The sequence below is a fragment of the Hylobates moloch genome, unplaced genomic scaffold (genome assembly GCF_009828535.3).
Source record: "Hylobates moloch isolate HMO894 unplaced genomic scaffold, HMol_V3 SCAFFOLD_8, whole genome shotgun sequence".
NCBI classification, from domain to species: domain Eukaryota; kingdom Metazoa; phylum Chordata; class Mammalia; order Primates; family Hylobatidae; genus Hylobates; species Hylobates moloch.
Window position 1 is genome coordinate 41,808,858 of NW_026652283.1, and position 10,484 is coordinate 41,819,341.

Here is a 10,484-nt window from a genome sequence, read left to right on the forward strand (position 1 = left end):
AAATGGCTCTGGGCAGAAGTAAAATCCAAGACACTGTCAGGAAAATATTATCTAAAAAAGAAGTTAAAGGTTAAGACCTTTATAGAATGCTTTATAGGATGCTTTATAGAACCCATCTGATAGAAAAAAAAGTCTCTCCAAAGATCTTAAGGACATTTTGGAGCAGTCTCTCAAGGGAAGGAAGTGCTTATCTCAAAGAGATTTATGAGAGTAGCTTTTGTTGGAGTGGATAATAAATTGATGCATAAGGAACCCACAAAGCTTCTAAGAGAATTGCTCTGGCAGAAGCATCTATCAGCTAGGACTAATGGGAACATAGACAGTACAAAATGGAAAGATGCCTTTTATAGGGAGGAAGCAGGCTTAGAAGGCTACTCAGATACAAACTCAATTTTCTTATAGAAAAGGAAGGATGATTCAGAGAGTGTAACCAAGAGCCCAGACATTGGAGCTGAAACCACAGTGAACAACTCTCCGGCAATTGGATTAAGCTCTAATCAACCTACATCAGTTGGATTTCAGAGTTGTCTCTGCTGTACGCCTCCTGTTTTCCCTTGTTTTGAAGGGGAGCAACTCTGGAGGCAGATAAGTTGCCTCATTAGCTCATATATTTGCTATGCAGGGAACAAATGGCAGAGAGAGATCAATTAGATAAATCGAGAGGCTCTTAAGATAGTCCAGGCAAGAGATGATGGTAGCTTGGAGTAGGTAGCAGTGAAGAAAATAAGTAAGTGGAGAGATTCAGAATATATTTTGAAGTTAGAGCCAATGGGCTTTGCTGATATACTGGAAAGGGGACATAAGAGGAACAGAAGAGTCGAATCAAATTCAACTCTTCAATCTTTAGCTTGAAGAGCTGGGTTAATAAGTCTCCCTTCAACCCCTTTTGTTTGTCCACTCTCAGAGGAAAATTTTTAAGCGTAACCTACACTGCTCTCCCCATTTTCTCACCTCCCACTTCCCATTACACTTTATCTAGTCTCTGCCTACTACCAGTCTGCAAAAAATGCTTCTGAAAATATCACCAAAGGCCACCATGTCTTAAAATCCAATGGATACTTTTTAATCCTTTTTATGTGATCACTCTATTTTATTTAGTACAGGTATCCACTGCCTTTTTGAAATGTTTTTTCCCTTGGCTTTTTTGGACCATGTAGTTTTCTGACTTTCTGCTAACTCTCCAATTGCTCCTTTTCAATCTTCTTTTCTGGCTTCTAACTCTTCATATAGCTCTATGCATAGCTCTGGCTGACCCTTTTCTTGCCTCACTCCGTACTCTTTCAATCTTAGAACTCCACGGCCAAGTGCAGTGCCTCATGCCTGTAATCCCAGGACTTTGGGAGGCCAAGGTGGGCAGATCACTTGAGACCAGGAGTTCAAGACCAGCCTGGCCAACATGGTGAAACTGTCTCTACTAAAAACACAAAAATTAGGGCTAGGCGCGGTGGCTCATGCCTATAACCCCAGCACTTTGGGAGGCCGAGGTGGGCGGATCACCTGAGGTCAGGAGTTTGAGACCAGCCTGGCCAACACGGTGAAACCCCATCTTACTAAAAATACAAAAATTAGCTGGGCGTGGTGGGCGCCTGTAATCCTAGCTACTCGGGAGGCTGAGGCAGGAGAATCACTTGAACCTGGGAGGCAGCGGTTGCAGTGAGCTGAGATCGCACCATTGCACTCCAGCCTGAACAACAGTGCAAGACTACATCTCAAAAAAAAAAAAGCTGGGCGTGGTGGCACGCACCTGTAATCCCAGCCACTGGGGGTGAGAGTGGGGCAGCTAAGGCATGAGAATCGCTTGAACCCTGGAAGCAGAGGTTGCAGTGATCCAAGATTGTGCCACTGAACTCCAGACTGGGTGACAGAGCAAGCCTCTGTCTCAAAAAAAAAAAAAAAAATCTTAGAACTCTTAAGTCCACACCTTCTGGCCAGACTTGCCTTCCGAGCTTCAGTCCTGCATATTCAGGAAATCTCACAAAAACCTTAAATTGAACATGTCTCATACAGAACTTATCACCTTTTACCATCAACTTCTTCATCCTCTAGTGCTCCCAGTGTCTGTAAGGAAATACCATCCACCTAGCTGCTCAAGCCGGAGAACTAAAAGTCCACTTGACTACTCCCTCTCTCTCTCTCTCTCTCACACACACACACACACACACACACACACACACCCATAAAAGATCAGTCACTAGCTTCCGTCATTTCCACCTCCTAGATCACTCACTCTCAAATCTGTCCACTCCTTTGTTCTTTTTTGGTTTTTTTTGTTTTTTTTTTTAGTTAATCATTTTATTGCTTGAGTACACAGACAAATTTATGCAACCAGGGCAGAGGCTGTAGATGATTCATATTTCCAATTGGGAGGGAGGACTCGCTTGGTCTTATAATATCGAGCCAAACGGTGAATCCGGCTCTCTATCAGAATCAGACGGAATTTAGCATCCTTATCCTTTCTGTTCCTCTCAAGATGCTTTCGAACAGCAACTGCTTTCTTAATTAAATGGTAGCGATCTTCAGGAAGATCAGGAGCAAGTCCCTTAGACTTAAGAATTCTTAAAATTTTATTGCCTGTCACAAAACGTACTTGTGCAACACCATGTGAGTCTCTCAGGATTACACCGATCTGTGAAGGAGTCAGGCCCTTCTTGGCCAGTTTGTAAATCTGCTCTTTCACGTTGTCAGATGTCAACTTCAACCAAGTGGGGACGCTGCGTCGATAGGGTAAAGCCGACAGGGACAGGCCCTTCCCGGGAGCATGCCTACGACCCATGATGGCGGCGGTCAGGCAACGAAAAGCTCTTTTTTTTTTTTTTTGGCGGAGTTTCTTGTTGCCCAGGCTGGAGTGCAATGGACAATCTTGGCTCAGCACAACCTCCGCCTCCCAGGTTCAAGTGATTCTCCTGCCTCAGCCTCCCGAGTAGCTGGGATGACAGGCATGCACCACCATGCCCAGCTAATTTTTGTATTTTTGGTAGAGACGGAGTTTCTCCTTGTGGATAAAGCTGGTCTCGATCTCCCGACCTCAGGTGATTCGCCCACCTCAGCCTCCCAAAGTGCTGGGATTACAGGCGTGAGCCACCGCACCCGGCCAAATGTGTCCACTTCTTTTCATCCCTACTGCTGCCGCTGCAGTCCAAGCCATCATCATCTCTTGCCTGGACTTCTTTAATAGCTAACTTCTCTGGCCTCCTTGCATTCACTTTGGCCCTTCTTCATGCTATGGCTAGAATGTTCTTGTTCAAACACAAATAGGACCGTGCATGTTCTCAGTTTAAAGTCCTTCAGTGACTTCCCTTGGAATAGATTCCAAAATCTTTAATATAACACACAAGGTCGTGCATGATCTGGACCCTGCTATTTATTTTGCCTCAGTCTCCTCTCATTTCCCTTTATTCTCTGTGCTCAACCACACTAATCTTTTCTCAATTCCTTGAACCTACTATGCTGTCTCTCACCTTTGGGACTTCATACTTTTTCTCTCTGCTGTATTCTATTGTTTGGCTAATTCATACTCATCCATCAGATCTCATATTAAATAGCATTTCCTCAGGGCATCCTGCCCTAATCCTTCCAGATTAAATCAGCTCACCCTGTTATGTGTTTCCTTATACTTCTGAACTTCTGTTTGGCAGCACTGTGCTTGTGATTCTTGTAATTATTTAGTACAGTATCTGTTTGGTGTCTGTCTTTGACACTAGATTGCTAGCTCCAAGATGACAGACTGTGCCTATTTTATTCACCATTGTATCCACAGTTTTCATCAGTGCCTGGCATGCAGTTAGATGCTTACTAAATATTTGCAGTCTTAGGGCCCAGCGAGGAAAGACTTAAGTAGCACTGGACTTTGGCCACAGGCTAGAACTGTCTGTGACTACACACACCCCCCTGCTCCCCTAAGAAAACTTGTAAGAGTCAGGGGAAATGGAATTATTTTATGATTTCATGTACTGCCTATGGCAACATGATAACATATTCATTATAATTTTACTTATTAGAGTGAACAATTAAGAAAAAAATCCCTAGGGCTGGGCATGGTGGCTCACGCCCGTAATCCCAGCACTTTGGGTGGCCGAGGCAGGTGGATCACCTGAGGTCAGGGGTTTGAGACAAGCCTGGCCAACATGGAGAAACCCCGTCTCCAGTAAAAATACAAAAAAATTAGCCAGGCATGGTGGCATGTGCCTGTAATCCCAGCTGCTTGGGAAGCTGAGGCAGGAGAATGGCTTAAACCCAGAAGGTGGAGGTTGCAGTGAGCCGAGATAGTGCCACTGCACTCTGACCTGGGTGGCAGAGTGAGACTCCATCTCAAAACAAACAACCTTAAATGTCCAACATTGGGGGAATGCCTTAATATATGTGGTTTTTTCAAAGTATTGTTTAATATAGTGAATCCTTAGGCTGGGGGCAGTGGCTTATGCCTATAATCCCAGCACTTTGGGAGGCTGAGGCAAGTGGATCACTTGAGGCCAAGAGTTCGAGACCAGCCTGGCCAACATGGCAAAACCCCATCTCTATAAAACATACAAAAATTCTCCAGGCATGGTGGTGCATGCCTGTAGTTCCAGCTACTTGGAAGGCTGGGGCATGAGAATCATTTAAACCCGGGAGATGGAGGTTGTAGTGAGCCAAGATAGCAGCACTGCACTCCAGCCTGGGTGAAAGAGCAAGACTCTGTCTCAATAATAATAATAATAATGTAGTGAATCCTTAATTTTCAGGTGATACATTGCATGGGGCCCTGATGCGTAAAATGCATTAAAATGAAGCCAGTCTAGTTGAATGGGGGATGGGACAGAACTTAATCTCTTGGGCCTCCCCAGCTTTTCCTTTCCTTTTCCTTTCCCCATGTTTCTGTCTTTCTTCCCCCCACACCTCGAAGGCTTTCCAATCCCTATCTCTGTTCTGTCTTTTAAAGCCAGGGCATCATTTCTATCCTAAGTTTCCATGAGGTACTGCAAGTACTTTGTTGTGTTGTTGCTGTTAAACTGGCTCAAGCTGGTTTTCTGTTACTTGTAATTTTATTTTGTCTTGTTTTTGAGACAGGGTCTCACTCTGTCACCCAGGCTGGAGTGCAGTGGCATGATCTTGGCTTACTACACTTCAACCTCCACCTCCCAGGTTCAAGCAATTCCCCTCCCACCTCAGCCTCCTGAGTAGCTGGGACTACAGGTGTGTGCCACCATGCCTGGCTAATTTTTTGTATCTTTTGGTAGAGACAGGGTTTCACCTTGCTGGCCAGGCTGGTCTCGAACTCCTGACCTCAAGTGATCTGCCAGCCTCAGCCTCCCAATGTGCTGGGATTACAGGCATGAGCCACCACACCCAGCTTGTTACTTATAATTTTTAAAAAAACCTCAAACAATACTGTTGCAGCTTATGATTCAGTTATGTAATAGAAAGAGCACTGGCTCTGGACTCAGAAAACTCTGGTTTCAAATCTAGGTCCTGACTTTGAACAAGTTAATCATTTTCAACTTCAGTTTTCTAATCGGCAAAGGGGATAATCCTAGCTTTCACCATTAAAAGACAACAACACTAATATGTTAAAAGACCCATTATTGAGCAAGTTCTCAAGAAATGTTAAATAAGTAAGATTAAAGTCTTATTCAGAACCTCCCCTACCCCTCCAACTTGAAGGAATGAATAACTGAATTCAGTGCAGCCAAAATTAGCAAGGCTGCCATCTTGTGGTGACTCACCGGCACATTGTCCAATGTCACTGAGCGGAGTTGAAGCAAGATGTTCTAGAAACTAAAGCTACATAAAAGGATAGCAGACATACCAGAGAGGCATTGGAATAAAGATAATAACTAAGACTGGACCTTTAGGAACTGGCATATGCAGCAGAGAAGTCAGGGAAAGCGACAGAAAGAAGTGGCTGATGAAGGAGAAGCAAATAAATATATAATCGTGCAGTGTGTCGCTCCAGCCAGAGTTTACTTCCATACTGGAGTTGATAATTAACATGATCTTACTTCTGTTTTTTTGAGATGGGGTCTCGCTATGTCACCCAGGTTGGGGTGCAGTAGTGTGATCTCGGCTCACTGCGACCTCTGCCTCCTGGGTTCAAGAGATTCTCCTGCCTCAGCCTCCCAAGTAGCTGGGATTACAGGCATGTGCTACTATGCCCAGCTAATTTTTGTATTTTTAGTAGAGATGGGGTTTTGCCATGTTGGCCTGGCTAGTCTCAAACTCCGGGCCTCAGGCAATCCGCCCACCTCGGCCTCCCAAAGTGCTAGGTTTACAGGAGTGAGCCACCTCTCCCAGCCAGATCTTACTTCTTTTTTCAAGACTTCAGAAGCTATTAACAAATCCAGCCGAAACCATAATCCTTTTAATACCATTGCCCCCATGCCACAGCTCAACAGTGCCCCTTCTGGAGGATCTAGGGGAAAATGTGGCCTTGGTCACATCACTGTGACCTCCGCTTTCATTGTAATATTACTTCGTCTGAGCTTTGTCTGACTTCTGAGCTTCTTGACTCTGACTTTCCTGTTTCCCTCTTTCCCTTATAAGGATCCATGTGATCACACTGGGCCTACCTGGATAATCTAGGATAATCTCCTCATCTCAAGATACTTAATTTAACCACATTTGCAAAGTCCCCTTTCCCATTTATGGTAAGATAGTCACAGGTCCCAAAGATTAGGATGTGCACATCTTTGGAGCACCATAGTTCTGCATACCACAGTGCATTTTTCTCAACTCTACATTCAGTGACATAACCTTGGTAGCTTACAATTGATTGTAGTGAGAGTATTTACACCACAAAAATTGCCAATTGCTACAAATCAGGGCTATCTCCCATGGACAGCCTGATGTTAAACTTAACCTGCACCGGTTATGATGGTTAGCTCAGGTAAATGGGTCTATTTTCAAGGTAAAAGAGAAATGTCACTATAAAATAGCTTGTAGGATTATGCATATAACCCAGAGAATACTAGGGGTACCTCCTACTTCTTCTAAATCCAGCGATAAAAATTAATGGAAAATTCTGAAAATATTATACAGGTTGGACCACCAAGGTCTCCAATCCCACAAGAAAGAGGGTTTGGTCACCTATAGAAACTCAGTTATAGCCCCAAACAGAAGCTATATGATTAAGTTCTAGTCAATGAAATGTAAGTGAAATTAATATTTCCCATTTCTGGATCAGGACGTTTAGGACAGTGGCATGCCTTCTTCATGCCTCTTTCTCTTTCCATCTCTATGACCCTAGTGAACTGAGGTGCTGGCTGAAGACAAAGAGGATATAGAATGGGTAGTGGATATATGAAGTCAAAGATCACCAAGGCTTTATGATCAGTTACAGAAAGTTTTTCGCCAAGCCAGTTAAATATCTACATGTTGTATCAAATTTTTTTCTCCTTTCATTTCCCTTTCTCCCACGAATATATATAGGGTGTGGCATGTTATAGTGGTTAACTTTAAAGTCCAGTCCACATGGTGGCGCACGCCTGTAATTCCAGCTACTTGGGAGGCTGAGCAGGAGAATCACTTGAACCCAGGAGGCGGAGGTTGCAGTGAGGTGAAATCAAGCCATAGCACTCCAGCCTGGGCGACAGAGTGAGACACCATCTCAATAAATAAACAAACAAACAAATAAATAAATAAAGTTCAGTCCATACAGACTATTGAGGCAGGATTATTATGAACTGGAGAAAGAATGAACATTATTCAGAGATCCTGGACTTGTTACTGGATGGTTACTGATGAGAATTTGAGATAATTTCTTTTTGGGGGGTACAAGGTGAGTATAGTAAGCACAATTTAGGTTATAAAAGGGAGGGTTGTTTCAGTTTGGAGTTTTGTTTTGTTTTTTGAAGTGTGAGTAGAGAAAGAAGGGTTATTTCGATGTCAGGCAGTCACAAGGGTTTATTATAGTGGACACCTACCATTCTTATTGTACACTCAGAATCTGTAACCCCTTTGTATGTTTGGACAATATCCCAAACATAAGAGACAGAGACGGAGAGAGAGAGAGACAGAGAGTGAGCATGCACCTTACGCTATCAAAGCTGGCAACGCTCACTGTCACTTTCCGCATGTAGCAGACTCAGCCAATTCCATTCTCTTTAATTTGGATTCCCTAACACAAGTAAGTTAGGGAAAGGAGAAAAGCTAACTTGGGTTTGTTAATGAGTGGTTACTGCTATGGACAACTGGGCTAGGCCCGCTGGGGTCCCTCAAAAACACCGTGAAATGCGTCTCAGATGTGTTCCTCTCGGGCAAAAAAGCTGAAGTATTTGCTGTTAGATCTGGCTATGAGACAGGAAGCAGGGTATGCTTTGTGGGTTCCTTAGAAAATGTCAGCTTTCCCATTTCAAACGCTGCACGTTCCCCTTCCTCTTTTCTTGTCCCTTAAACATGATTTGATGGTGCTAGGGCTGCAACAGCCAACTTGCAACCACAAGGGTAAGGTGAAGTGAATCGCAGAAATATCAGCTCTGACATTACTAAGCCAGTAAAACTGCCTACCTTCATTTTTCTTGTATGTGAGAAAAACTGACTTTAAAAAAGTGACTACAGTCAAGTTTTCTGTTATCTGTGGGCAAAAGCATTCACATTCCTAACTGATTTATTTGGTCTCATTTACAGCCAAGGGCACAGGCCCAATTTCGCTTTTGTGGGTTTTTTTATTTAATTTTTTTTTTCCTTGGGATGACGTCTCACTATGTTGCTTAGGCTGGTCTTGAACTCTTGGGCTCAAGTGTCCTACCGCCCCAGCCTCCCAGAATGCTGGGAATACAGGCATGAGCCACGGCACCTGGCCTAACTTTGAGTCCAAAGGTCACAATACAGGCCAGGTGCCGTGGCTCATGCCTGTAATCCCAGCACTTTGGGAGGCCAAGGCAGGAGGATTGCTTGAAGCTGGGAGTTCCTGACCAGCCTGGGCAACATAGCAAGATTCCAGCTCTACAAAAAATACAAAAAGTAGCTGGGCACGGTGGCATGCACCTGTAGTCCCAGGTACTCCTCCGGAGGGTGAGGTGGGAGGATCACTTGAATCCAGAAGTTCAAGGCTGCAGTGAGTTATGATTACACCACTGCACTCCAGCCTGGGTAACAGAGCAAGATTCTGTCTACTAAAAAAAAAAAAAAAAAAAAAAAAGGCCAGGTATGGTGGCTCACACCTGTAATCCCAGCACTTTGGGAGGCTGAGGCAGGCGGATCACAAAGTCAGGAGTTTGAGACCAGCCTGACCAACGTGGTGAAACCCACCCTTCACTAAAAATACAAAAATTAGCCGGGCATGGTGGTGTGTGCCTATAATCCCAGCTACTCTGGAGGCTGAGGCAGGAGAATCGCTTGAACCTGGGAGGTGGAGGTTGCAGTGAGCTGAGATCATGCCACTGCACTCCAGTCTGGGCGACAGAGTGAGACTCTGTTTCAAAAAAAAAAAAAAAAGGAAAAAAAAGCAATACAAAGAAGCAGGGACTGTGGGAAAACTTTCTGGGGATGGGGACAGTAGTAGTAGTTCTGGTGGCACTATCCAGTATGTTGACACTTTAGACCTTATTTTGCTTTCTGAAGGCATTTGCCAGGGAAACAGACAAGAGATTCTCTATACTTAATAATAATTGTTACCACTTATTGAGTGTTTACTGTGAGCCAAGTGTTTTATTAGTTTTCTGTCCTAATTCCTACCAACCATATAAGATGAGTATTAATATCTTCTCTGAGGTTAAATGAGGATAACTCCAAGATCACACAGTTGGCAGAGTTGGGATTCAGTTTCAGAGTGACCCCGAAGCCAGATCTTAATCATATTTCTATATTGCGGCTATTTCTTTTGCGAAATCCTAATTTTTGGGCCTGATCCCCTATCTGAGGCTGAAATCTGGGGCCATACCCTTGGAGGGGAAGAAAGATAGGGTCACACAGACTGTTGTCTGTCATTAGCCCATTTGGCAGGGGGATATAGGCTCTGCCCAAACGTAGACAGGCTCTGAGCCAGGTTGCACAGATGCAGGCAGTCCTCTGAGTCAGGCTGGGAAAGGCTCCAGATGAACCGCCAGACTTCTGTGTCTGAAACCCTGAGAGATAAAGAGGAAACTTGGGTGGCTCCCTCAGAAACAAAGTGATTCTGCAGGTTCAGAATGTGCTGAAATCCAGGCCATAAGAAAGTGGCAATAATACATGAAGAGGGGGAATGTGTGAGAATCAATCAACTCTCTGCTGGCAATTCTTGCTTGTAAATTGATTAATTGAATTCCTTCTTCTCTTTCTCTTCCTAGGCTGGATTTTGAGGACTGAGGCTCAAAACCCCCAAACCCAGATCCAATCCTTTTTACACCTTCCATTTCCCCACATGCCAAGTCTGAGAGCCACCTTGGCCCCTCTCACCTTTTTCATTTAGTCAATTTTTACTAGAAATACTTATTATCAATTTTGTGCCAGACAAACAAGGACTTATTGGGAGGAAGCAACTTATAGGAGAGGAAGATATTAAAAGATAATTGCACAAATAATGAACGAGG

General features: G+C 44.0%; 1 protein-coding gene across 1 annotated transcript; it reads right to left on the reverse strand.

The window, feature by feature from the left end:
• Positions 1-2,291: 2,291 nt before the first annotated feature.
• On the reverse strand, positions 2,292-2,791 carry LOC116473001 (small ribosomal subunit protein uS15-like). The gene has a single exon (XM_032758207.2). It carries the CDS (start codon positions 2,771-2,773, stop codon positions 2,318-2,320), a length of 456 nt encoding a protein of 151 aa, XP_032614098.1. The 5' UTR covers positions 2,774-2,791; the 3' UTR covers positions 2,292-2,317.
• Positions 2,792-10,484: the final 7,693 nt, after the last annotated feature.

Excerpts from the sequence above, each read along its gene's own strand:
- LOC116473001 (XM_032758207.2), bottom strand. The coding sequence starts at position 2,773 with ATGGGTCGTAGGCATGCTCCCGGGAAGGGCCTGTCCCTGTCGGCTTTA.